Here is a 27849-nt window from a genome sequence, read left to right as displayed (position 1 = left end):
ATCTCACATATGACTTGTTGTACATCGTGTTTTAAAGTGTAAAACACCATCTGAAATGCTTAGAGAACAGCTTGTTGTTGGATGAGATCATGAACACATGATCTTTTTTTTTATCCATTGTGCTTCAGACAGTTACATAATACCAGGGGCGATTTTAGCCCAGTTTTGGAGGTGCTTCAGCACCCCCAAAATGAATCAAAGCACCCCCAAAGATGTCTTATTTTTTTTGAAAATATTTGCTGTTTGTGGGACACACTACTAAAAGTATAAAAAGCATACAGTACTTAATTGAGATGGAACATTTTAACAACAAAAGTATAGATAACCCCTCCCCCCCTCCCAAAATGGTTTGTTCCAGCTCGGCTCTCTCCTACTCGCTCTAGCGCCGTTGCTGCCAGAGCAATGGTGGCTGAGACGCAGCTGAGCGGAGGTGGAAGTGCCTGGCTTAAAACAAGACATATTAGCTGCATTTAACTTTCAGTTACTCTTTATATAGTTAGGTAGGAGTCAGGCCATGTTTCTTTTTAACTGAAAAACATTACACCAGGTAACCTGCTGTGTTGAAAATAGGGCTGCCACGATTAGTCGACTATCAAAATCATTGACGACTGATTTAATAGTCGAATTCATAGCGCAGCCCAGCTCAGTTTCCAACAATGGCGGCAGCTAGTTAGTTTTAATATTACTCTTATTATTCTTTCTGGGTCACAAAATAAACGTTTAGCACATTTTCAGGCGAGAATGTAGCTGTGTAAACCTCAAATATCAGCTCAGTTTATCAAGACACCACATATTTTCAAAAGCGCTCCGACGTTTTCGGAGACGTCTGTTAGCCACTAGCTTGATAGCTAGCCGGGGGCTAGGCTAACTAGAGCCCGTGAGAACTAGTGATGGGATTTCCGGCTCTTTTTATAGAACCGGCTCTTTCGGCTCGGCTCACTAAAAAGAGCCGGCTCTTTCGGCTCCGAACCGGCTCTTCAGGTTGTTTTGTTGCTTTAATTATTTAATCATTAACAATAATATAAAATTATGCAGAAAAGGAATTACTAATGTAAAAAAAAGTGGTTTTATTTATATATGTTTATATATGGACCCTAGTGACAAAGCACGTACAAACTCTAAAACATATACAAACTCCAAAAAAGCACGCACAAACTCCAAAACACATTTCTAGCGTTTACTGAACTTCCAAAACAGAGCTACCCAGATCACTTAAATTATACAATTGAAAGCATGTGTGTATTGTTTGTGTATTTATAGACAAGCACTCATATTTATTCAAATAATTAAAAAAAAAAAAGTTCATTTACCTGTTACTACCACACACCAAATCCAGTTGTTGATACTTCCTGGCTTGTGTAGCCACTAAGTAACAAAAGCTCAACACTGCGCCCTGCATCCTGGAGCACTTCTGTTGTCTTTTGTACGTGCTTCTGAGTTTTTACGTGTTTTGGAGTTTTTACGCATTTTAGAGTTTGTACGTGCTTAGGAGTTTGTATGTGTTTTGGAGTTTGTACGTGCTTTGTTTCTAAGGGCCACCATAAGCATACTTTATTTATTTACTCCACATAAAATGTAATAAATAAATCATATAATACAAAAAACAACTATTTACATTTTAAACTTTTAACTATTTAAATTTTCAGCTTTTTCCTTTTAAACAAATTTAACGTGAAACAACACAAAACACTGCAAACCACAACACAATTAAATATAAATTAAAATATTAAAACAAAAAGAAGATGCACATTCTCTGTCATATGGGCCTGCATGATTTCTGAATCCTTTATCATCTGCAACTGAAAATAGTGGATGATTACTATACCTTTCTAATGTGACGTTGTTGTCCCTCGCTCTCTTTCTCTCTGGCTCTGTTCCTGTGCTACTGCGAGTGTAACTAACGCCCCTCCCCCCCTCTGCCCAGCGCAAAGTACAGGCCGCGCATGCGGAGTTTAGCGGAAAAAAGGGCGAGAGAGAGGGTGAGAGAAAGAAAAAAAACAAACCTCACGGCTCCCAATAAGGAGCCGGCTCGCGTCGTTCACTTCAAAGAGCCGGCTCTAAGAGCCATTTCGTTCGCGAACGACCCATCACTAGTGAGAACACAAGCAGAACACCACCCACTGTGGTCTTCGCTACTCAGGTTAAACATGATATATAAGTCACTTAGATAACTTAAAAATGTTATTGTTTGGCTTTTTTTTAGTATTTTATTTGTTCCTGAGTAAATCGGTTTGGCTGAGATTAAAGTTATAGTTTTTACACAGCTGAATAAACGTCAAGCAGACAGCTGATTATCAGAAGTGTGAGATGCTGGAGAATTTACTCCGGTGTCCTGTTATATTTTAGATAGCAAGGAGTTTATTAAACTTCACCGAAACAATCTGCAAATTTCATTAAAATTTAATAAACTATCATCTTGTCTTTATTTTTAGTTAGCACATACCTTAAACACTTAAAGCTGTAAGCTAATGATAGTTATATAAGAGCAGATGCTGCTGGTGCAATAAGCTGTACGCTGTACATCCAATGGATGATGATCTGATTAGTCGACTAATTGCAAAAATAATCGGTGACTAGTCGACTATCAAAATAATCGTTTGTGGCAGCCCTAGTTGAAAACGTGTTTTCCGACGATGTTTGCTCTGTAGTAAAATTAGCGATATTTGACTGCCCTGTTGATCTCTTTGAAATGTATACAGCCTAATTAAAATCTAAAACTTAACATTGTCCGTAGCCTGCTGTTGTTACCACTGTCCTGTTTGAAATGTAATGAGAGAAACTGGTTATTTTGCCATATGTGCATGTGCCGATATTGAACCCAAGGTACTAACTAGCTAACTGACTGGATGCCCATTAACCTTATAACTCCTGTTGTGTGTGTGTGTGTGTGTGTGTGTGTGTACAGATTGTCAGTCCAAAGAGGGAGAGAGGAAAGAGGGGAACATGAGGACAAAGTACAAGATCAGGAAGTACCAGGTAAGAAAACAGACAGGGAGTACTAACAGGCAAAACAGTAACTGTTTAACTGGCAAAGAAAAAGAAAGACAAACAACTAATACAAACAACTCATACAATCTGGAAGTTGTGTTGTCCCTATATTAAAGCTGCTATACAGAATCTGCAAAACAAACTGGGTTGTCAGCCCTGGCACTGCATTACCATATTGAGCTTCAGTCAGAGGAAGTCACGGTTGCCAAAGACTTTATAAAGCTCAAGAGTGAGGCTGGTGCCATTCAAGATATGTTAACATTGTACAATCTTCTGGATAATCAGATCTTCCCCAAACTGAAAACTGTTATTCAGGTTGCCCTAACAAACCCAGTTAGCAGCTGTAGCTGTGAAAGGTCTTTTAGTGTCTTGAGTCAGCTCCATACCTGGCTGAGAAGGACCATGGGTCAAAGCAGACTCCAGCACCTGGCTGTGATGTCAGTTGAGAAAGAGATGCGTGAGAGACTTGACCACCAAAATGTGATAGACAGATTTACCAACCTCAAGGTGAGGCGACATAGGTTAAAAGAAAAGAAAAAATCTGCAGAGCCATAGTAGTATCTGCAGTAAAGATCTTTTCATACATTGTATACATTGTACCAAAGGCCAAGTGTCTCCATTTTCTAATAATATTTTGTATATTTCAAGGACTCTTCTATTTTTGGAGTGTATTTTTTATGTATCTGTATTGTATTATACATACACATTAAAAGTGAATCTCTGTCCAAAAAATGCACACAGTTTACTTTTTACTCACTATGAGCATCATTTATCATTTTCCCCAGTAATTAAGGTTAGGACATGTATTTTTTTTTTATTCCAATCCATTCTTCTTTGGCAGCATTTTAATAACCTTGATCAGATTTGATGGTTTTGTTACAGACTTTTCAAAAAAGTGTTTTGCTTTTCTTTCAAAAATGTGGGATTAAATTGTGTTAAAATGTACAAAACAGTGATGTCATGTTTTGTGACGAGGACCCAGGCACAGACAGACTTGATGAATTTAAGAAACTTATGATTTAATAAAGAAATTTGCAGACTTGCACAGAGAGGGTAAAATTATGATGACTGATAATGGAGATGAAGACAACAGACGATGAGGACAGGGAGGAACAGGGGTTTAAATGCACCAAGGAGGCAGTCAGACAGAACTCGGGACAACTGGAGGCATTTAGGGATGCAGGGACTGACAGAGACGGGGAAGAAGTCTCATTGTGATGAGTAAAGTTTACCTTGCCTGGCTGGGCAGCTCTCTGGGTGCTCAGCACCCCCAGAGCTCTGATCCTAGAATCGCCCCTGCATAATACACAACATTTTCTCTAATTTGCAACAATGGACTTCGTTTTAACTGACATAAAAATGCTGAAATAAATGTGCCTTTAAACTGGCAGGTGCACAAAAACATGTAAAAAGAAACTATAATGATACTTATAATCTTCATGCGGCAATAAAAACATGACACTGTAGCATGTGTAAAAGGAGAAACAGCGCCCTCTGCAGCTTGTAGAAGGAAGTGCCCAAGCTTCTCCCATCCACGTAGAAAGAGATTTTCATATCGGGAGTGTTCAGCATGCACGAGGCATGTCAGTCATCACTATAAGAACCACGGAGTGTTTTATGTCCATAGAAATACATGACGTGACTCTGAATACAAACACACAATTCTTCCACAACAACAACAATAATTATAATTATAATAAAAAGAAGAAGAAGACTCTTATCCAGGAAGAGAGATCAACAAACTCAAAAGAAACTCCGAATCGATAAACGCTGAGCGTCCAGAACAGCTGATCAGAGTTAGTTTAATCAACTCTGAGTATGCCCACCCGGAGGTAAGCACGTGCGTGATATCACTTTTTTTTTTTTTTTTTAATCCAATCCAAAATCCAGAAGTCTATGATTCACCATGGAAACCGGGCAGAGAAAACGCTCGGCTTACTTCACCCCACTTGAAATAGATATTCTGCTGGGTGTATATGGAGAGTACGGACACGTTTTTAGCAAGAAAGGCAACACGGCTGCAGCAGCAAAGGAGAGAGAAGTGGCGTGGGAGAGAATCGCAGCGCGTGTAAATGCGTGAGTTGAAACGGTAAATAGTAAATACACGTGAATCCTGAGATGCATTTACAGGCGAATTTTTACTCGTAATTTTAATTAAGGTGCAATCCCACGGGAACAAAAAGGACTTGGCAGCAGCTGAAAATGAAATATAAAAACATAGTTCAAACAGGTAAGGCCCACTTTTTCTTTTGTATATGAGTCCATAATTTATTTATTTTTTAAACCCACAGGCCTAATATCCTGCTCAGATTAACATATGGTTTCAATTTAGCTAACAGAAAGAAGGCAGAGGCTCGCAAAGTGGTTGAAGGGGCACCTCCATCCATGCTGACGGAGGCAGAAGAGTTTTCCAAGAGTAAGGATGCTGGATGCCCGGTGGCTGAGCCCGCAAGTGTCTGCATAAAATGTAATTATTTATTGCACACACATACATGAAATTTGAATATGTGGGATGAAATTCTCATTTCCTTCCTTTTTATAAACATAACCAAGTAAATTTTAATGCCAACAGTTTAAGAGTTAAAGTGAAAGTAAAAAGTGAATGAAAATTTAATGAATCACTGAGTGAAGTAAAAGGCAAAGCATAAAGGTTCAAATGCAACAAACAAACAAAAAATCGAATTCATTTATATCTCTTTAAAAAATAATTAAACTTCAGGAACCATCTCAGCCAGACTCTTTGGCCACGTCTGACCAAAGTACATAGTGAGTTACAAATTACAATTCACACGTGTTTTAAATGGGATCCTTTCTGTCTGCATTGTCTCAACTAAAGGTTCAGTACATTTGGTGAAACAGTAGCTAAACTTCTTCATCAGCAGTGCAGTACTGATCCTTGTTACTAGTATTAGCTTGGACATGCATTTTCCATAATGTCTTTATTACTTAGGAATGCTGTTCCCTGCTGACTTATTCATAATGCCACCATGTGCTCATCTGCATATTTATTTCAACAGTTGCTGATGGCCTTGATGAGACTCCTACGTCAGCAGAAGCATTTCCATCCCTTCCATCAGTGAGTAGGTGACTGAGTGCTCCTGAGATATTCCTAAAGAAAGGTTTCTAAAACAGAATGCTGCTCTTCATCACAGGAAGCAGACGAAGATGACGATAAGGATACATCATCTGCTGAGATAGAACCAGATAGACCTAGTGAGGTACACACCATGACTGTAGAGGTATGTGTTAGTTGTGTGTTCTTGTATTTGAAATGTGCAGTGAACAACAGCCTTCATATTCATGTTTTTATCTTTTAAATTAACAGAGCAAGGCCGAACATCATCAAGAGGAAGCTCCACCAACTACCCCAGCACATATCAACACAGTGAGACGTTCGATGCCATTCTGCATTTTCATAGCTTTATTTAAACTGCACCACATTTCAAGCCATTCTTACATTTTACAGTTACCAGTTAAAGAAATTTACAAAATGCACCTCATCCAAACAATGACAAAAACTGACAGAGAAATCACATACTTGGATCGTCAGATTAGAAAGACAGATCTGGAAATTGAATTACTGGAGCACCAGTTAGAGGTGGGTAACATGTTACAGGTGGTTACTCTCAGATAAATCCACGAATGGTAACGGTTGGTTTTGTGTTTGTAGGAAATAAAGAAGAACAAATAAAATGTTGAATAAAGAGTCCTCATTTATCCTCTGGGGGTGGGGTAAACGAATCTGAAAAGCGATTTTAGCAAATGGTTTCAGCTCTTGCATCATGAACGTTTTCAGGGTGAACAGGATCCTCTTCCCCAGGTTCATCCACTCATATGTCAGGGTGCTGCTAAGAGAGGCAATATTATGGAGAACAACACCACAATGATGTCGCATGTTCTCTCTGATGATACCTGGAGTCTATGCAGACACTGGAACCAGGATTTGAATATTCCTAGAGTCATGTCCACCCAGAGATGGGGAAGTTTAATTACAGCAGCTACAATCCCTAATATATAATCATGAAGTATAACTGAAGGATTTGTACATCAGTCACCTGCTGTGCTACACAATTCCTCTTTGGAATACTACAAAATTTTGTAGCTCATGTTCAAGAGAAAAGTAAATCTTTCTAACTGGTGCATAGTTTGTGTCATAAAGGAAACCCCTGATGGTAACAAAGCAAATTGCCACACAAAGATCAGTCTGATGTGAAAAGCACGACCTCGCTGTGTTATATTTGATATGTATAAGGTTGGAGCAAGTTGTCAACGAGATGCTCATCTGGGAATGAAAGAAACTTCTAATCAGGGTGTCACGCACAGAGATCTGAAAGATCTTCCAGGGATGGTGACACTATATTCTGTAGAACTGACGGGTCAGTAGGCAGCGAGTTTATACCTGTTAATCTCTGAGATAGATCTTAATCTGCTCTGGTGCAGGTTTGGTTCAAGGCAGGCATGTGCAATAGTGCGACTTCTGGTACTGATCGGATGCTAAGTAATTACATGGCCGGTACCAATACCGATATTTTGATCTTACAAAGGCAGCTTATGTCTGGGTGAGCAGTGTGTCATGATTTATGAGATTAATCATCAAGTTACTAATTCTTAACACATTTTAATGAACACTAAATCACTGTTAACACAAAACACACCTCAGGTTTTCAGGCTTTTTTGACCTGAAATGTAAACAAACCTGTCTCTTAAGAAGTTTGTGTTAACTTCCATTGTTTAAAAGCCAGGCTATAAATAAAATCGATGTGACAGTCAGTGCAAAAAAGTTCTGATTTTTCATAGTACAGCTACAGTGGGCTACATACTGGACATGGAGGATTGAAACAAAATATCAGCCCTGTTATGCTAGCATCGACCCAATACGTGTTGGCATCGATACAATAGACTTTGTTTTAACTGAAGTAAGCAGTATTTGTTTTGATCTGCTCACCTCTGATTCACAGCATAAGTTACCATGGCGATTTAATCTTGTGAGAAGTGAACCCCCTTCATAGTGTAGGTAACCCTGAAGTTACCTACATAAGCCAAAATCCTGCTTTGTAGTTTAAGCTTCTGCTCCGGTATCAGGTTATATTTGTTTTGATCTGCTCGCCTCTGATTCACAGCATAGCTTAAACCAGGTAAGACTTTCACTTTCATGCTGCTGAAAGCTCAGATTTAAAGCTCAGTACAGCCAAGCTGTTGACTTTGCTCTGTACTTCAACGCATCTGTCCAGTTTTCTTTTCTTTTCCACCATGGACTGTATGGTTTCATACAGTTGTGTTTTTCACGAGAGACCCCTGAAGGCCACACTGATTGGAATCTCGGAGCAGCTGAGAGACAAACTCACTGAGCCCGGAGAGAGACGGGAATGGTTTTGGAAACAGCGGCGTGTTATGAAAGCAGCCGGGAAAGCGCGCAGCTACAGGTGTTATACTTATAGCTGCCTGCCGCAGGTAAGTTTCACTCTGACAAATGTGGGAAACCTCCACAGTGGATAACTCCGCTAGCTGATGGGAAGAAGCTGTTAACTCCGAAGTGAGACCCTAAACTGTACTATTCACAAATGTGTAGTTTTATTTTAGTACATTTAAAAAGTTGTTTTACCTCAAAAATCTGTAATTTGTCACATTTCTTGTACGCAAACGGTTTTACTCCACAAATTAGCTGCACAGTCATGTTTTTAGTTTGCCGTCGGGTTATTCTTCTGTTTTTTCGTTTACATAAAGCACTGAGTGATTTTCTTTCTGTGGAGAACTTAGCATGCCAAAAGAAACAAGCAAATTAGTTAAATTTTTATTACTTTCTGTGTCAGTTGTTATTTGCTTGTTTCCAGCGTAGAGTCATCAATATATTTGCTCTGCTTTGTGTTACGAAATGGACATTCCTGCTGCTTTGCTATCATCTTAGCTAACTGACCTCAGTTATAGAGGCTATAAAATGGAAAGAATCGGTCTTTGGGTGTAGGACCTTGTTGCATTGACCGTCTGCTGACCTGAGACATTTGGCCATGAACCTAAGAGCCTCACTGCTGCTATTACCCCCACCCTCTGATGAACCCCACTGACCCTATGCATTGCTATAGCATGTCTCATTATTTGCAGGGTATTGTGAATGACTCTGGTATGTGTGCTTTGAACTCTACTATCACATTAAATCCATAGGGAGCAATCCATTCTAATATTGAACTGCTGGAAGCTTGCATCATAAAGAGACCTCAGTTTAAGAGGCAGTTCTTGGAGTAGCTTGAGCTGAATTCAGTAGGCTGTAATACCTTGTGCAGTTGTGATAATGCTCGAAATGATTTATGAAGGAAAATCTCATCATCTAGTGTCTGTTGTTTGTTTTGCTAGTCTTCAGTAGTGAGTTCATCATACCCAGGGTGCCATTCTGTTATCTGGCTTCTCTTTAGTGCATGGCTATTCAACTAAGAAGTTAGTTGGGCCAGATTTTCAAACCGAGGAATTTATCTGGGCCAGATATTTTTTTGCAGCCAGTAAGCAGCAGATCATGATCAATTTCAAACCCACACAACTGTATTGAAAAACAAGTAATTTTTTTTTATTCCTTTTCCCCTGTAAATCTGGTGACCTCACAAATGCACACCAAAAGGTCCATTTAAAAAAAAGGGGAACTATAACTAAACTTTTTTTTTTTTTTTGCACATTTGAAATAATAATAATTAAAAAAAAACATTTTGATAATTCCCTTTCAAATTAAAATAAATATTTTGCTGACCACTCACTTTTCCTGCCATGGATGGAGCCCCATCCGTCACAAGTATACAGACACGCTTCATATCCAGAGCATTTTCCTCAAAAAGAGCTGAAATCTTCTCAAATATTATTTCGCCAGCTGTGTGTCCCTCTAACGGTAGTAAGCCGAGCAATTTCCCATCCAAAAAAACGGACATATATGCACAACTGTGCATTATCAGTTCTGTCTGTGATCTCCTGCTATAGATATTACATCCGTTTTCCTCAGGTCATCTAACAGCAGTCTGACGCCAGAACTTCAGCTCTACGAATATTTGAACTGTCCTACAGGGGTACATTTTTAATAGCAGATGTCACACTTACTTTAATTTTTTCATCACTTATCACCGCATCCACCACGGCCAGCATGCAGTATTTCACTGTTTCAGAATCTGTGAAAGGCCTTTTCTTCTTCGCCAAGAAGCAAACACTAAGGGAAGATGCTGCAGCTCTCTCTTGGGCTGTACAGGACCCTCACCATGGTAGTACAACTCCGGTTGTAAGATTATTAAACTCGCAGTTAAACTGTACTTTTGCAGCCCTCTCCTGAGATTGCTCTGGAAAGTTTGTGTAGAAAGTCTGGTGTTTGTCATTGTGGTGCTTGTGTAAGTAACGCAACACACTCGCTGCAAACTAAACACATTGGTTTGGCATTTGGATTTGGTGTTAAAATAAGTATTTGTCAGTCCAGGCAGGGTTAAACTGACAGTTTTCATTGTCAAATTTACGCGTTTGAATTGAGAAAGACGTGCTGTTGTCGCATCATATATTATGATGATTGTTTAATATGTTTACATCACGGTGCATTGTGGGTTAAATATTGCTAGGCTACTAGGAGTGTTGCATTCACAGTCTACACTACGCTGTAGGATTTTTAATTTTTTAAAAATTAATTAATTAATAAACTTTTTGCGTTTTCTCTGTGTTTCTGCCAGGACCACAGGCAGGGCCGCTCGCAGGTTGCTTCTGGGCCGCCATTTGAATAGGCTTGCTTTAGTGTAACATCAACAATCAGCGGGAACAGGCACACAGTGCTGGTTATCAGATTGCTAAGTTAACCCAATCACACAAATGAAGTTTACTGGCAGCAGAATTGATGATAAAATTATGCTGTAGTAAAGATATGAAACTGTTACGCCCAATACAGACTGAAAATAACACTGCTGCTGCAGACACACCAGCTGAGGGAGAGAAAAACAGTTTACAGTAGTTTAGTATTAAAAGAAACCAGAATAAACACGAAGGCTTAGTCTGCATTCAAAGGCATTTTTAAATCGGCTCGGAAGACCCACTTTTTCTGTGTGGCGTTTGACCAAGTGTGAAATGTTTATTTTATTGTGTCAATCCATGTTTTTGTGTCTTGCACATTAAAAAAGAAATTCTTATATATAATTGTAACTGTTTTTAAGGTGCTTTATAAATGAAACCTGGCTCAGCTTTGTATCTTTAGTTCATCTATCCTCCAGATTTCTGTGGTCACAGGAAAGATAACTCCACCAGCTCCAAGTTCAAACTCGTAATCTGATTACTGAATACCTGCACGCTGTTAACGTAGGAAACATCTGTTTACTCTTAATTTCTTAGTTTTAATTCCTCTTCTGTGATTTGCTTTGTTTTTGGACACATTTTTTTTCATAATTTCCCAGGTTTTTGCCAACAATAATGCTCAAAATTCACAGTTTAAAACAAATCAACTGTCTGGTTCACTACAAACAACTATTCAGACTGGTTCTCTGCTCGGCCCCAGCAATTAGAAACTGAACAAAACCCTTCAGTGTTCGGAGGATGTTTGTTTCGTTGGAGAAACTGTAAAATCTGATTTATTTTTACATCATCAAACTTTAACTCTAAACCGGGACACAGATACAGTGACTTGTGTTGATCAGATTTAAATTCAAAACTACAATATTGTCATAAATCATAAAGTAAATGTTCACCATTCTAGAAGCAATAAATAAAATGAGCCACAACTCACTAGTATTAATAACATTGTTGGTAGAGCCTCTGTCATCTCATTAACTCCACGTTTACTTTCCCTCTCTGCATGCAGCAGGTTTAAAGGTTGTCCTGAATGAAATGGCAGAAGGGTACGACTGGTTCACCAACCAAAGAAAATCTCCTCCTGCTTCCTCTTCCCCTCTTTCATGTCACGACAGCAGCTCCATCCAAAAATGTCTGCCAGTGGAAACTCTGCAGCCTTTCTCGAATGATGGTAAAATTGAGCATGATGAAGACTCTGGGGGCCGTCAGGTGAACGAGGGTCCTTCGCCTCATTTGTATGAGGAACTTTTCTGTGCCGGTCAAACTTCCATCCCTCTGGGCCGTCTGGCCAGTGCCCTCATGACCTCGTGTGGGCTGCAGACTGATGTGGTGAAACAAGGTTACCTGGGGAAGCTGGAGCGGAACCACAAGAGATATTTTGTCCTCAGAGCAGGAAGTCACACCGGGCCGAGCCGACTCGAGTGGTACAAGAGCCAGGAGAAGTTCACGGCAAAGGAGAAGTCTTCTGGCAAAGCTGCGCTGTTTGGGTCGAGCAAACAAGGGTCGGTAAAAGTGACTTTATATGTGAAGCCTTTAATCAAGGCTCGTAGTTTCTATTAAGTCACATTAAGTGGTACAAAATTATCATACTAGTGTATTTGTTTGTTGTAATACAGCACCCTCAAACTGATGTTTTTAGTAGTTTCTTTATAAATCTCTAAATAATAATACAGTTAAAAATATTTCAACTATTAGCAGGTAGTCCTAAATTTTTCATTTCATTTCATTTTCATCTGAAGAAGCATTAAAATCGAACTATTTAACTCCCAGAGTGATTTACTTGCGCTGCTGTCTTGGCGTGAGCCGGATTGCCAGTTCCCGGAAAGGCCACAGTGTGGCGTTGTATCCCAAGGATCAGACCATGGTGCTGGTGATGGAGGACCAGAAGGAGCAGGAGGATTGGTATGTAGCCCTTAAGAAACTGATGGAGGAAGAGCAAAACGATGAAGAGTATGGCGAAGGAGCTGATGAAGACGATGATGGCTATTGCACTCTGCCCCCTGCTGCTTTCTTTAAAGAGGTTAGAGCACTTTTCAGTTGTAGTTAAGATCATAAACAGTTGATTAAATATACTGAATTTAATAACATCTTGATCAAAGCGAGTAGCTTCCCTGATACTCAGAATCAATCAGAAATGGCAAATATGACAACCTTATTCTCAATATTACACATTTATGCCACACAAGTGCTGTACCGCCTTCAACAAGAAACCTAATCTAATGATTAAACATAAAAGGACTGTGCAGAATTCGTATTTTCATCAGATGGCTGCTTTGTCACCCTCAGCTAATTCAAAATAATAATAAAAACCCTCCCAGCTGTCTTTCTCCAACCTGTTTCTTTCACCTTGTCTAAGGTTTGGCCCATTACGGTGAAGCCCAGAGGTCTGGGTAGCTCCAAGTCCCTCACTGGTGAGAATCGGCTCTGCCTCACAGCAACATCTCTGATCTTGGTGAGAGTGGGTGCAGGAAATGATTTGCCATCTGTCACGATACCTTTGTTGAGCGTTCGCCGCTTTGGCCACTTGGAGGGCTTGTTCTACTTGGAGCTCGGCAGGTCTGCACCAAATGGTCCTGGAGAGATTTGGATGGAAACAAACGACCAAGGTAATTAAACAAATGTTGTGTTGAGGCCTGACTGGATAAAAGTAAAGAGTGTGACTCATCCTGGTGTATATGTGCTTTACAGGAAACAGAATACTGGCCCAGCATATTCACGAGGCAGTTCGGGAGGCAGTTCGGGCGCTACGAGTTCTTCCAGATTTGAGCTGCTCTCCAGTCTCCAGTCAGAGTCAGAATAAAGGCCTTCTGGCCTCGAAACGCTGCAGACCTAAATACAGAAACAGAATGGTGAATGTAAGAGCACAGCGTCCCTTAGTCTTGTTCCCCAGAAGTCCTGACATACAGACTAGTCCTGCACAGTCTTGTGTAAAGCCCCTCGAACCAGACGAAACAAATCCTGAATCATCTCCGAGCTCGAGCTTTAATTTCAGCCCTTGCAGATCTCAGAATAGATCCATTTCTGAAACTTGGAGTGACATGGAAATGAAGATGGACCAATGCGATGCCGCAGCCTGCGAGATGCAGGAGTCCGTTGACGACAGGGAGGGACTGGGATACATGATCATGTCCCCTCATGTTAGCCGCAGCTCATCTGTGTTATCTCATGATGACTATGTTACCATGGCAAGCCCACATAAAAATAGCCAACCAGCTTACTCGTCATCCTCTGCGTCTCTGCAGACATCATTCATCAGGCAAGTCTTTTTCTTACCTATATTGGTACTAGTAGAATATCTGATCTTGAAACAATGGCTGAAATACTTTTGACAGAGGGTACCGCAAATAAAAATGTCAGAATTGATCAACATGTTTTTGGTTAACCTTGGCTGCCAGTTGTGTAATTTCTAGAGTAAAACTTTTGTCGTTTTAGCTCCTCCTCTGACAGCAGCTCTCCCCTGGACCCGCCTCATCATCTGACCAATGAGCACAGTCGGCCACACTGGCTGATGACACCAGCCCAACAGTCAAAAATGGATGCTGACCAATCACAGATGAGCATCAGTTGCTCCACTGAACCACAAGTTGATGCAAAGCAGGAAGGCAGTAAAAGCTCAGCACAGACTGGAGTCACTTCTCCTTTAGGGAGCATTGATGGGTCTGACCTGAAAAGTCCATTTGTCCCATTTGGATCAGGCTGCAGTGGGCCGATCCAGGCTAGTTTCCACTTGGGTACAGATCAGTCTAGTCAATTCCAAGCTGTACCAGACCAGTCTAGTATTAGAAGATGCTGGCTGTCATTGCTTCTGCCTGCTTGCCTTCAAGCTGAGGACGCATCCTGAGTGTTTGTAATGATTTAATGTTTTGTTTGAATCTCAGTGTAAAGAAAAGCTGATTATTTATAGGTCACTTTACAAATGAAAAACTTGAAAATGAAAATAAATATTTCAGTGAGATTGTTGCTGACACTTGTTGCACTTGATCACTTGCAGTCGTTGCACATGAAAAGAGAAGCTGGGACTAATGTCTTTACACAGTTTAGTAATGAGGATACTTTTGAGAAAAATAAAGTTGTTGTTTTACAGTTTGTCTGTAAAAGCGCACAGTGTGCCTCTTTTTGTCAGCGGGTGTTGTTTTGGGGGGGGTTTCTTCTGCTTGGAGTCTTGTTGTTTCGTGGAGAAAAAAATTGTTAAATAAAATGACATAAAATGAGTTTTTCTAAAAGTTTTTCTTCCCCTGTTTGGTAAAAATTGCAAATGCCAGTTGATAAAATGCAAGTGATGCATTATGTCTAATCCGCCTGTTAACACGTCACTAACTGTTCTCTAGCAAGACTTTAACACAACACATTAACACTATATTTAAAACTGTAGGGTTGAGTGTAGCTTAAGTCTTCATGTGAGGCCGGTGACTGTTAAGCTTATTTCTAGCTTCAAAATAGATTTTTAATACGCTACCATGTAGAGGTGGGAATCACCATACATCCCACGATACGATATTATCACAATACTTAACTCATGATACGATATTATTGCAATTTTTAAAAATATTTTGCGATATTCAGATTCTGTACATAAAGGTAAACTTTATCAATATTCATTTTCTCTAATATCAAAGTCTCACACTCAGTCTTTCTCTCATTTCAGTTTGATTGTTGACAAACTGAACGGTTTGTATTACAGTCTAGTCCAACTTAACTGAATCAACCATCTGGTACAATTATAGCTATTCTGAACTATGCAGTTTATGAAAACTATGCAGCCCCTTCAGCAACTGAAGAATTTGAAAGTAAATTAAAACAAAATATAATTTTACATTAAATAAAAAAGTTCAGAAGACCCCTATGAAAAAAACACCGAGGGAACAGTTTACCCTGCCCGGGATAGGGTTACCGGGGCCCCGCCCTGGAGCCAGGCCCGGGGAGGGTGCCCGAGGGCGAGCGTCTGGTGGCCGGGCCTTAGTCCATGGGGCCCGGCCGGGCACAGCCCGAAGAGGAGACATGGGCCCATCCTCCCGCAGGCCCACCACCCGCAGGAGGCGCCATAGGGGTCGGGTGCATTGTGTGCCGGGTGGCGGCCAGGAGCGGAGGCCCTGGCGGACTGACCCCCGGCTGCCAAAGTTTTAAACTTAATTAAAATAAAACATGTCTTAAATTAAAATAAATAAACTGTCATGTTTATTGCTGCCAAAAAAAGTTAAACACATTTGGACAGTGAAGGAATGTCAGGATTCTTGCTCAGAAAAAGGATCAACATGCTCTGAAGTCAGAGCACAAAAACCTTTTTGTAACAAAATATCGATTTCTGCTGTCCCTGTATCCATACATTATTAGCAAACAAAATATCACCATGCTACACAGTATCGATTTTTCCCCCACCCCTACTACCATGTCAATGGATTTGTGAACATGTATATCATATGCACAACTGTGTGTGGCCTATCTCCATTCAAATAAAGTGCAGTACTCTACAATACTCTAATTAAATTCAAATGTAGGAACATTTCCATTCCTGTATCATCAATACAATGGGCACAATGACCTAACACTGTTGTATTGCAACATGCAGTAGTGTCCAAAAGTCTTGAGCCACCCTCTTATTTCTTTATATTCTGCTAGGAAAATGGGTGCAATGAACCATTTGCAAGCATACATGGAAATACAGGATATAACGCAAAAACAGTTGTAGTACTTTTATGCTTAGCACAGCCTGAAGTATTTTAGGCAGCTTTTAAGTAGTCTTCAGGGATCGGGACACTCAAAGCTCTTCTTTGGATGAGGAAAAAAAGATGCAACTGTAGCTGTAGTATTGATTCTGATATAGTGCAGGCCTGAGCCTGGCAGAGCAGTTACTGCAAATAAATGCAGATGTGGCCATCAGGAACATCATGGAAGCCTTTTATGCTTAAACATAAAAGCCACGTCGTGGGGTATGAACCCAAAGAGAAGAAAAACAGGATTTGTCTGTGTTTGCAATTTTACTGAAGAACAAGCTGTTTTCTAGTTTGGGAAATTGACTTCAGCTGTGATCTTGCAATACCCGTCTGTGGCTTTTTCCTGTTGAAATATAACACACTGCTCTTCTTTATTCGAGTAGGTGTCAAATTCTTATTAAGCTGTAAAGCAGTGTCACTGCTGAGCACTACTGCTGCTCATCCCTCTAAGTCTGTATACAAACAAAAGTCAATGACTGTAACTTTGTTATTATTGCATGCTGTAGCACTTAAGAGTCTCTGTGTTCTTAGTGTTTTCTGTCATTTCAGTGTCCTGAATGGTTCTAGGAATCTTCACAATAACAAACGGTGCTTTATAGAGGCTGTAACAACAATTACATGCAATGCTGCCTCTGTAACTGTGCAGCTGCGTTTCGTTTTAACATTATTCCACCTAAAATCATGTCTCACTAATGCATTACTATGTTCTCTGTATGTACTGTACTAACTCACTGCGTCACTTATTCAGATGTGTTTTTTTGCTTCTGTGGACATAAACACACTCAGATGGTTTTCGTGGTAATGACTGGCATGTGTCTGATCCTGCCACTAACACACGACTCTGAATATTCACAACGTCAGGAGCCTCAGCACCATCCGGCCTGGTTAGAACCTGAAAGGAAGACTTTCTCTTTTTGAAAAGTGTTGTCTTTTCTTGTGTGTGTTTAGCCTCATGCTTTTGAATGTTCAAATACAGGTCCAGAGAAGAACAGACCAGTATTGAGTTAAGGCCTGGTCACCAGGCACTCCCAAACAAGCTCCCTCACCAGACCTAGCATCAGGATGGGGTCTCCACCGTGTCCCTGGGTATCTCCAGTAAGGTTTATATATTCAGAAATCAGTTTATGGACTGATTTCAGATTTTGAGTTGCACTTAGTCTGACCCCTCACCCAGGACCATTTGCCCTGACAACATTGCTCCTGAAATCTAACATCTCATCACAATAAGGTGAGTCCTGACACATACAGGGTCTCCATCAAAAGGAATCATCTCAGGTGCATTAGGCATCTGATCAGGACGCCTAATGCACCTGCACTGGAGTCTTAGGAATTGTTGTGCCCATGGTGCAGTTGTCGTTGAGATTTCCTTTGAGAGGAAACATGACATGTGGAGTTTTTATGAAATGACAGAGACTACAAGAGCTCAACTACAATAGGCTCATCCCAAACTGGATTTTTTATTCTATTAAAGCCACAACTTAAAAAAAATGTACTGCGAGAATTTAATCTTGAATTAAAAATGTTTCCTCTTGTAGCCATTGTGTGAATTCTGTGGTAAACATGTTGCCCCATGTGATTTGATCTGTGAAGGAGAACGAGAAACGCATGCCACTTTCTTTCTGAAACACTTTCTAAGACACTATGTCAATATTCAGCTTTGTTCTTACATACACAATTTTATTTTGCATTTCTGGGGGCAGACATTTAATTTGGTTATTAGCTTTCTAGGGTTTTTTGTTTGTTTATTTGTTTGTTTGTTTGTTTGTTTGTTTATTTGTTTGTTTGTTTGTTTGTTTGTTTGTGTGTTTTGCCATTTCACTTTTTTATCAAGCTTTTTTCCAGGATGGGATCATGTCTATATTTCTACAACTGCATATTTTGGAAGATTTTGCTTCTCTATGTACAAACTGCTTCCAGCACTGTTGCACAGCACAACAATGCAATGCCTTTCAGTGGTTTCAACAAATTGATGCAGTTGGAGCAATGCAGTTCAGTGTAATACTTTAACCTTTCACTATTTACAATCAGAATTGGTGGGGTGGAGCAGTTTCCTCTCTACATGTTTCAACATCAGCAACTTCCCCCTATAAGAAACACAACAGAGCAGGATCAGTGGTGAGAAACTTCGACTTCTGGATGCTAATTGGTCTCTCTGTAAGAACCAGTCCATCTCAGTGATGGCTCTCCTGCACACTGTCCTTGCTCTGGTCCTCAGCTGGACAGGTCTCTCTTCAGTCCTGTACATTTTCAGTACTGGACTGGTTGCTGTGGTTGCACTTTGGACTGCGAGGCTGCTGCTGCGTCACGCCTGGTACACTCACAAGTTGTCCTGTTTCAGCAAACCACAGACACATTCATGGCTGTTGGGCCATCTTGGGAAGGTACGACACGCAGCAATCATCTAGATTTTTATGATCTATTTGACGTATTTATCTCTAAATCATAACATAACTGTAGAGTTCAGAGTTAAACAGGGTTTACTTTCTGTTGCAAAATATCACCATTATTTCCTCTTCGACTGTTTTAAACACCGCAAAACTTTAAATTTTGTTTTGGGGTGAAACGTTTTAGATGCAGAGCACAGAAGAAGGTCTTCAGCGGGTGGATGACCTGGTGCAGACGTACAAACACTCCTGCTGCTGGTTCCTCGGTCCTTTCTATCACCTGGTCAGACTCTTCCACCCTGACTACGTCAAACCTCTGCTTATGGCACCTGGTAGGGTAAAACACCAACAGTCAGTCAGTATTAAACCACATTTCCATTTTGTTCTTCTCTCACATCATCTGTTATTTACCTTTTTCAGCCAGCATCACAGTGAAAGATGAACTCATTTATCACCATCTACAGCCATGGCTGGGTAAGTCAGACATTTCAGTTTTTCTCATCCATGGCTGCAAGATAGGATCACTGTAATTTTTTAAGTTACCCAGTCTTAAAAGAACATAGGAAATACAGGAAAGAATTATTCCTGCAAACTCTCTTTTTTCTCTCAGGAAACAGTGTGTTGATCAGTAACGGAGAGGTGTGGTCTCGCAAGAGGCGGCTGCTCACTCCAGCTTTTCATTTTGATATTTTGAAGAGCTACATTACCGTTTTTAACTCCTCAGCTAAAGCCATGCATGTAAGAGACACACAGGCACACATACAGATACACAAAACATGCTAATGTTAGTTTTTACTGACATATTTAGACAAGCAAACATTTGAAACCTTTAAAAACTGCATATGGTTAAACTGATACAACCATGAGGAAAATTAGGTTTCCAGTTAACTTCAGGTTACAAATTAAGTTAATTGAAGGTTACCCATAATCTTCTTATGGCCTCTGACAGTGGCCTCCTCTCTGTGCTTCTCCTGCTAGACCTCAATGCAGCATTTGATACTGCTCACCATAATATAAACAGGCTGTTCATGTACGTGGGGAGTCCTCTATACACACTAAGGTTAATTGTGGAGCTCCATGGGTTCTGTGGTTGGACCCGTTCTATTTACATTATATAATGCTTCCAATAGGCAATATTATTCGAAGGCTTAGCATGCATTTTCATTGTATGCTGATGATACCCAGCTTTATCTATCAAGCCACACGACACACACCAATTATTTAAACAACAGATATATCTCAAAGACCTAAAGGACTGAGTGACCTCTAATTTCCTTTCTTCTAAATCCAGATAAAGTTTTTATTTTTGTCTTCTGACCTAAAAATCTTAGAAACCTTCCACGATGCACTGATTTCTTTTGTCCTGTCTCGCTTCCTGCAGATGGCTGCCCATCCCTGAGCCGGGTTCTGCTGGAGGTTTCTTCTTTCACCTTCTCATCGTCACCAAGTGCTTTTTCGTAGGGGGTTGAGTGATTGGCAGGGTTATTACTGTAGGGTTTTTACCTCACAACATAAAGCGCCCTGAGGTGATTGTTGTTGTGATTTCAAGTGTTTTGAATTTAACTGAACTGAATTCATGTTCTAATTCTTGATTGTTGGGATAGTGAAGAAAACCCCAACAATCAAGCAACCCTCTATGAGAGAGCACTTTGCGATGGTGATAAGGAAAAACTGCATTTTAACAGGAAGAAATTCCATAAAGTCCATGTTGCTGTGGGGAATTGTTACCCAAATTCAAGTGTTTTTATCTTTAAAAGGATGTTTTATTTTATAGGATTTAATCAATGTATGATATTTAATCTCAGTAAAGAAATAGTCCAGGAGGCCGAACACAAACAAATACACAATCTACATCTACACTGCTTCCAAACTGCAGAATTACAAGTGACCTTCAAAATTGGGTATGCGTGTGATATAAATACATTTTCCATATTTGCTGGCAAAACAAATCAAGTCATAGTTTTTACTATTTCAGAATCAATTGATTTCAGAATCAAACAGTATCAGAATACTTTATTAATCCCTAAGGAGATTTTATATTTGTATATTTTTTTATTTATATATTTTAATATTATATTATGATATTTTCCAGTATTGTCAAAAACGTATGCTGATCATGCACAGAGCAGGTGCCGTAAATTGAAGACTTATATACCATATGAATCACAGACCACATGATTTGTTTCCATGCTTATGCTCACACCTTTATCCTGTTAATCCGTCCTTGTTTCCGTTTTCAGGACAAGTGGTGCCGACTTGTAGCAGAAGGCAAAACTAATCTGGAGATGTTTGACCACGTCACTCTGATGACTCTGGACAGTTTACTGAAATGTGCCTTCAGCTACGACAGCAACTGTCAGGAGTGAGATCAGCCACTTACTTCAACTGATATCTCCCATTTTTGTTGTAGTTGTCAGTTTCTAAGAAGATTGTCCCTCCAGGTCTTCCAGTGAGTACGTGTCAGCCATAGTGGAGCTCAGTGACCTGATAATACAGCGTAGAGAAAAAAATATTTTACACCACTGGGACTGGATTTACTGGAAGACTCGGCAGGGGGAACGATTCAAACAAGCCTTAAACACTGTACACAGGTAATAATCTGACCTTCTGACATTCTGCAGCTGAGTTACACAAGTCACATAGGAGGCTGCAATTGTGATGACACATTGTTACTCCCAAATGGTGAAAACTAAACTGTTACTGTCCTTTATGTTGCTTATCTTCTTTTCCTTGTGCAATACTGTTGAAAAAAATTCTATTTAAATCTAATGTTCTAGATACTTTTGATGCCGTAATATTCTTGAATAGTAACTTGTAATTATGTCTAATGAACTGTTGAGTATGGTAAAGGCAGGCTAGTGATGTAAACTGCCGCATTCTGGTTTACAGGTTCACTAGGGATGTGGTTGAGAAGCGCCGCACCCTCCTTAACCAACAGAGGGAGACAGAAACACAATCTGAAATCGCTCCAACAGCCCAGAAGAGGAACGATTTTGTAGACATCCTGTTGTTGACAAAGGTAGGATGGTACTCAACTTTAATAGAAAGCGACTGAAAGAAAATGAGCCGGGCTGAGCCGAGTAGATACCAGGAGGAGGTAGTAGTGGAAAAAAGGAGTGTATAGAGCCATTTTTAATTTAAATACTGCATCAGACTTGCAGTTTAAGAGACTGCAAGTGTCTCTTAAATAAAGGTTTGTGACATGTAGATGATTCATAATGACGAAATTTCAACATAGCCAGACTTTCTCTGCATTAGCTGACTTCACACAATACTAGATGTCAAAATCTCACAGAGGTGAAAAATAAATTACCTGGAGGCTCATTTAGTTTACTACTTCCTGCACTTCCTGCATGAAGAACGTATCATAGCAAATCTCAAAGCAAAATATTAGCTGTTAGATCTCTCTACATTTTGTGTGTTTTAGCATGCAGCACAGTTTCTGCTGCTTTGGGAGTAAGACAATATTTAGATGACACATATCTTTGGCCAAATGGAATTCGACTGTATTGATTTCATTGCATATTCTTCGAGCTGGTTGGATATATAGAGATGTGCTATACAGGCTCGCTCTTATGGGCATCTGAGTGGGTGCAGGATAAGTCATTTTAGTGACCAATGACTTGTTTTTCTTGGCCTCCGCATATTAATTATCCTGCAGTTTGTGGTGTGTTTTCAGGCAGTTATATAATAATACCCTTTCCATATGATATGTTCTTGGTTAAGCTTCTGTTCATCTGGATGTAGTGTTTTAGACCAGCGGTCTCCAACCTTTTTTGCGCCACGGACCGGTTTATGCCCGACAATATTTTCATGGACCGGCCTTCAAAGTGTCGCGGATAAATACAACAAAATAAAACTAGTACCGGTACAGAAAAAAAGAAGATTTATTCATAACACACGTGAAAAGACCCAGGAAAATCGAGTTAACGATAAAAACCATAACAAAATAACGCTGACAACCGATAAAAACCTTGAAAACTATATATTTCACACCTGAGCCTCAACTCTCGCGGCCCGGTACCAAACGACTCATGGACCGGTACCGGTCCGAGGCCCGGGAGTTGGGGACCGCTGTTTTAGGCTACATCCAGATGAACAAAATCAACCTTTTGGAATTTAATTAGCTGGATTATTGAGTATGCATCAGTTATTCGCTTCCAGAGCCATTTTATTTGAACTATTACTGAGACAGCTCTGACATAATCATGTAGAACTGATCTATATGTGGAATTCTGTGCAGACAGAGAACCTCCACCAGTCATTAGTGGCCTGGAACAGGTGATGTTATGGACCTTCCACACATATGTGTAAACTAAGTGAAAGTGTGTAGGAAGATGGTGTTGGGGACACTTTGAAATTTGCCACAGTGTAGGTAAATAGAAGTGAAACAGGGTATTTTAACATGCATTACATTTTTGGCTCTGCATTAGTTGCAACATGTCTGTGTGTTGAAGGATGAAGATGGGCAAGGACTAACGGACGAGGAAATACAGGCTGAGGCCAACACTTTCATGTTTGCAGGTGACATGTTACAGTAACATCTGTGGTCAAACATAAAAATTACACCATAGTGGTAACTGCTGCTGTACACTCTAGGGCTGTATCCCAATTCAGGGTCTGCAGCCTTAAAGGCCGCATTTTAAGGCCGATTACGTCACAGCGACGCGACGAAGGCTGTCCCAATTCGAAGGCTGCTCGAAATGCGGCCCTCAAATGCGTCCTTCATTTCCCTGAATTTTAAGGACGTGGCGGTGTAGACTTCGTGGCCCAACATATCCTAGAATGCATAGCGCGGCAGTGGGTGTGGATAATTTTGCAGAAAAAAAACGGCAGAAGCGGAGCCGCCGAAGAGTAAACTTTAAGTAAGTACTGAATATTATGTCACTTATTTATGTGCAAATGTTTAATAACGAAGAACATTAAAACATTCCTGTTGGCCATATGTCGGCAAAGTCATGTGACATTAGTGACGTTTGTACTAACTTGGTTTTACAGCCTTTACTTTAAAATATACACCGTTCAATAGCTGAGCTTAATCAGAGAATGATCAAAGCTCATGTAGAAACAAACAAACAAACGAACAAAAGATTTTCTCCTTCATTTCTGTCACACAAAGCTGTATGAAACGTTTCCAGCTGTTAGTATCATGGTTGCTAGGCAACCTGGGCAGCGCAACGGAGGCTAGACCGTCCCATTTCACAAGCCTCGCACTTCCGGCCTTAGCAGTCTTTGAGTACGCGGCCCTTGAGGATCGTTGAGGCTGCACACCCTGAATTGGGATACAGCCTAGGACGTCTCTTTAAAGCTGCAGCTCATAGTTTGCTGTCATTATCCTCACACTTTGCAAATCTTCCTTCTTCTTCTTCTGCAGGTCATGACACAACAGCCAGTGCCATCTGCTGGACGCTGTATAATTTAGCACGCCATGAACACTATCAGGAAATATGCAGACAGGAAGTGATGGACCTGATGGAGGGACGAGATGGACAAGAAATCCAGTGGTCAGAAAATACAAATGCCAACAACATTATTGGTAGTTTCAGATGTTTACATGTGAATATTATCTCAGTGCACTGACATGACTTGATCTTAAGGGAGGATCTGTCCAACCTTCCCTTCACCACCATGTGCATCAAAGAGAGCCTCAGACTGCACTCTCCTGTGCAGGCTGTAACACGGAGTTACACCCAGGACATGGTGCTGCCAGGAAATCGAACAGTCCCAGCGGGTGAGGGGGGAAACTCTCTTTCAAGATTTCCAAATAGACTTAGAAGATTCAAGAGCTGTGTCTTGTCATAAATCGTGCTTTAACTTTCATTTGTGAGACAGTACTTTAAGGGATACTATTTAAGGAGAGATTACTATATATTAGCTCCAGTTTTTAACCCTTTAAAACCGGTGGGAGCGGCACGCTCTGTTTTGCGCAACTACTTTTAAATCCCGGTAGATCTGCAACCACGTGAGCTAGCGCAATAATTTTTTTTGCATATGAAACCGGAGGAGTTGTACTTACATCTTATGCCATCAGCTTGTCCTCGGTCACAGTTTCCTTCCACATATAGCTTTGCAAAAACTGCATAAAAAGCACTTGCAGCAACAAAAACATAATATCCCAGAAACACGCTTTGCCGATCCGATCAGCTGTTTATAACACTTCCTACGTTGGATTAGACGTCAGCGTGAACTATCGCATGTCCGCCATGACCTGCCCGAAACCGGAAGTGACGTCATTTTCGCGGAAATGTAGTTTTTTACCATTCGGGCCTCATGAGCCTATACTGGTGTTTTTAAAAGTTATGTTTGACTTTCTGACTTTCTGTGTGGTTTCTGGGATGCTTAGGACTCATATTGCACTGCTGGAAATAGTTTATTTTGATGCACATGCTGCTTTTTTGCAAATTTGCATTATAATATTTATTTTCATTTTTCCTGCAGTATATAAAAATTGGTGTATGTCAAAAATAAAACTATGAAGGCACTCAAAATAAATTTCCTGTGGTGGGAAACTATTTTGTGCAACTTTTTTGTATTTACAGTTTTGAGGGATAAACCTCTTAAATTTCTCTAACTAGAAATAAATGTTAAAAAAAACAAAAACGATTTTCAATTTTTTTGTAGTTTATTGCACTTTTTTTGCAATTTATGTAATTACTATGAACTTAATGCAGACATATTATTACAATTTAGGCTGTAATGGTTGTATTGATGTATAGCAACTTGAAATGCTCCCAAAAATGGCTCCACAGCATGTAAACATATAATATAAGCTCTGGTGGATTTGGTTCTATGGTAGGTCTTAAAGCCTTAATGTCAAGTTACACACTTAATGAGAGAAGCTGATAACGAATAAATGTTGAAGTTGAAGCTTTAACTAACTCAACTAATTGTTTCTTGTAAACCAGGTACAATCTGCCTGGTCAGCATTTATGGAACACACCATAACCCCACTGTTTGGACAAACCCACATGTAAGCACTTAGTAAGATCATCTTAATTTTTGATACAAATCTGTCATATTTAATCTTTGCCATTTGCTCTCTAACCAGGAGTTTGATCCCCAGCGATTTGACCCAAGCAACAAAAAGAGCCAAACCTCTCATGCCTTCATCCCCTTCTCCTCAGGCCCCAGGTTCAGTTTCAGAATTATTCCCAACAGTACAACTAGGAAATGTTTTGGTAGCAAAATAACAAGTATATTTTAACAGGAACTGCATTGGTCAGAAATTCGCCATGGTGGAGCTTCGTGTTGTTGTGGCGTTGACCCTGCTCAGGTTTCGACTGACCCCAGGACTGAATCCTGAACTCGGGAGCAGCAGAGTTCGCCGTCTCCCCCAACTCGTCCTGCGTGCGGAGGGAGGCCTGTGGCTGCAGCTGGAGCCTCTGAACACACCGGCATAGCAGGAGCGGTCAGATGAATGAGCCAATAAGATGATGTAGTAACTTGTTTTTTTTTTGAGAAAAGAGTAAAGAAAAGATCAGCCAGGAAGTGAAACTTAATGCAGTATCTATGTTGATGCCCACAAACGTTATCTCTCTGCAGTAACTTTTTGGTGTCTTTATCTAATATAGGCAAATGCAATAATAACCATGCAGCTCTTTAATGTACCTCTCAGACCGTAATTAGCAGTTTGGTTTTGAGGTTTCACACATTAATATAAGGGCTGAAATCTTCTTGTCAGAAATCGACATTTAAAAACTGGGCAAATAAAAAAATTATCTTCTTTAACATAAAAAGAAACATAGCATTCACAATTTTGTTTCCTTTCTTACATTTTGGTGGCACAGTTGATCTGTCATAACTTCGATATACTGCAGCTCTGTATTTAAGTACTGTTAAGAAAAAAAACAAGTGAATTTCAAAAAAACTTTTTTTTAGATATAAATATACGGTTTTATAGCTTTAACGTTTACCTGCAATATTTCTTTTACAGATTTAAATTTTAATGGTAAAAGGTATTTACATGTGTAAAAATGATTCCATTTAACTATTAATATGATGAAATGTTGCTACAGCACAACTGATCAACCTTAGAGTTGCAGAAAAGTACTGTTATTATGATGTAATGTAATCTCTTACATGGCAGTCTTATTTAATCATAAAAATTACAAAAATTACATACCACCCTTAAAAGTCAAAATACTCTTAAATACTGTAAAACTAGCATCGGGGTTTGTAATTATATCAATCTACTGTTCATTGTTGATTCTATCAACTGTTATTGATATAATTTATTATTTATAACTTTATGTAAGAAATTGTGATATTTAATAAATATTTTTTTAAAAAAGTTATTCCAACCTACAAAGTTTAAAATTACGTTTTATTTAAACAATTAAAAAATGTTAATGTTATTAAATGTTATTGATATTGTAATCACATCCACATGTAATTACAATACTAACTACAAATCTTATCAAATCAGACTGGATTCCATATAAACACTGAAAGTTACATTTAATATTAGCTTTGGTTTGTTTGATACTATCATAACAGTGCAGTAATACGGCATGGCATTGTGATTTTTATATAAACATTTACCTACTTAAACATTATAGAGTTATGAAATTCAGTTTTCTAATGACAGCTTTTAAACACACTTCCTGTGTCTCAACATTTAATCCTTTTTTTAATCCTGTTTGTCATCCTTCACCAGGTACAAACTATAAATGGCCTTTTTCCTTCCTCCAAATGTTTTCCTTATTGCTGGCTATTGGATGAAAGTTTTCAATTTCCAATCCCATCATTTCAGATCTTGTCGAGGTTGCGCGGCAGAGTACCAGCACTAACACTGCTTCGGTTAAGATACAAAATGTTTTGACTGATTGGTGGCACAACTTTCTCAATATAACCCTTTCACTTCTGATATTTTTCAAGTACAAAAATATTGATATTTTTAGTGTTACATAACTGGTAGTACTTTAATTTTAAGAAATTTCAATAGCCATCTGTAAAATAATATTAAATGATTGATT

At 39.6% G+C, this 27849-nt stretch overlaps 3 protein-coding genes across 7 annotated transcripts; all 3 read left to right on the top strand.

The window, feature by feature from the left end:
* Positions 1–4709: 4709 nt before the first annotated feature.
* Positions 4710–7620, top strand: LOC146492378 (uncharacterized). 4 transcript variants are annotated; one of them, XM_085150669.1, is made up of 7 exons: positions 4710–5064; positions 5148–5218; positions 5321–5455; positions 6006–6064; positions 6141–6227; positions 6314–6586; positions 6659–7617. In XM_085150669.1, the coding sequence occupies exons 1-7, from the start codon at positions 4895–4897 to the stop codon at positions 6677–6679; spliced, it is 816 nt and encodes a 271-aa protein (XP_085006795.1). In that variant the 5' UTR covers positions 4710–4894; the 3' UTR covers positions 6680–7617. The 4 variants fall into 4 exon arrangements, with proteins under 4 accessions (XP_085006795.1, XP_085006794.1, XP_085006796.1 ...); XM_085150670.1 differs by having other exon boundaries at positions 4713–5064; positions 6314–6373; positions 6455–7616; XM_085150668.1 differs by having other exon boundaries at positions 4712–5064; positions 6314–7616.
* A 548-nt stretch (positions 7621–8168) lies between these two features.
* Positions 8169–15015, top strand: LOC146492377 (uncharacterized). Of its 2 annotated transcripts, none has more exons than XM_085151055.1 (6): positions 8169–8439; positions 11789–12281; positions 12550–12799; positions 13136–13385; positions 13468–14035; positions 14212–15014. In XM_085151055.1, exons 2-6 carry the CDS (start codon positions 11815–11817, stop codon positions 14618–14620), a joined length of 1944 nt encoding a protein of 647 aa, XP_085007181.1. In that variant the 5' UTR covers positions 8169–8439; positions 11789–11814; the 3' UTR covers positions 14621–15014. The 2 variants fall into 2 exon arrangements, with proteins under 2 accessions (XP_085007181.1, XP_085007182.1); XM_085151056.1 differs by having other exon boundaries at positions 8421–8521; positions 14212–15015.
* A 3636-nt stretch (positions 15016–18651) lies between these two features.
* Positions 18652–26324, top strand: cyp4f3 (cytochrome P450, family 4, subfamily F, polypeptide 3). The gene is made up of 13 exons (XM_085151064.1): positions 18652–18871; positions 19062–19206; positions 19295–19348; positions 19485–19612; positions 21115–21236; positions 21316–21465; positions 21764–21893; positions 23332–23398; positions 24249–24378; positions 24472–24605; positions 25780–25844; positions 25923–26005; positions 26082–26324. The coding sequence occupies exons 1-13, from the start codon at positions 18668–18670 to the stop codon at positions 26272–26274; spliced, it is 1605 nt and encodes a 534-aa protein (XP_085007190.1). The 5' UTR covers positions 18652–18667; the 3' UTR covers positions 26275–26324.
* The last annotated feature ends 1525 nt before the right edge of the window (positions 26325–27849 follow it).

This window comes from Neolamprologus multifasciatus, chromosome 23 (assembly GCF_963576455.1).
Source record: "Neolamprologus multifasciatus chromosome 23, fNeoMul1.2, whole genome shotgun sequence".
NCBI classification, from domain to species: Eukaryota; Metazoa; Chordata; class Actinopteri; order Cichliformes; family Cichlidae; genus Neolamprologus; species Neolamprologus multifasciatus.
The sequence above is the reverse complement of the archived record's forward strand: the minus strand, read 5'-3'. Positions and strand labels throughout refer to the sequence as shown.

Coding starts and splice junctions, on each gene's coding strand:
- LOC146492378 (XM_085150668.1), top strand. CDS start 4,895: ATGGAAACCGGGCAGAGAAAACGCTCGGCTTACTTCACCCCACTTGAA. Junction 5,065..5,147: donor ATCGCAGCGCGTGTAAATGC/GTGAGTTGAAAC, acceptor ATTTTAATTAAG/GTGCAATCCCACGGGAACAA. Junction 5,456..6,005: donor CGCAAGTGTCTGCATAAAAT/GTAATTATTTAT, acceptor TTATTTCAACAG/TTGCTGATGGCCTTGATGAG.
- LOC146492377 (XM_085151056.1), top strand. CDS start 11,815: ATGGCAGAAGGGTACGACTGGTTCACCAACCAAAGAAAATCTCCTCCT. Junction 12,282..12,549: donor TTTGGGTCGAGCAAACAAGG/GTCGGTAAAAGT, acceptor TTTAACTCCCAG/AGTGATTTACTTGCGCTGCT. Junction 14,036..14,211: donor CTGCAGACATCATTCATCAG/GCAAGTCTTTTT, acceptor TTGTCGTTTTAG/CTCCTCCTCTGACAGCAGCT.
- cyp4f3 (XM_085151064.1), top strand. CDS start 18,668: ATGGCTCTCCTGCACACTGTCCTTGCTCTGGTCCTCAGCTGGACAGGT. Junction 19,207..19,294: donor ACCTCTGCTTATGGCACCTG/GTAGGGTAAAAC, acceptor TACCTTTTTCAG/CCAGCATCACAGTGAAAGAT. Junction 24,606..25,779: donor AAATCGAACAGTCCCAGCGG/GTGAGGGGGGAA, acceptor CTTGTAAACCAG/GTACAATCTGCCTGGTCAGC.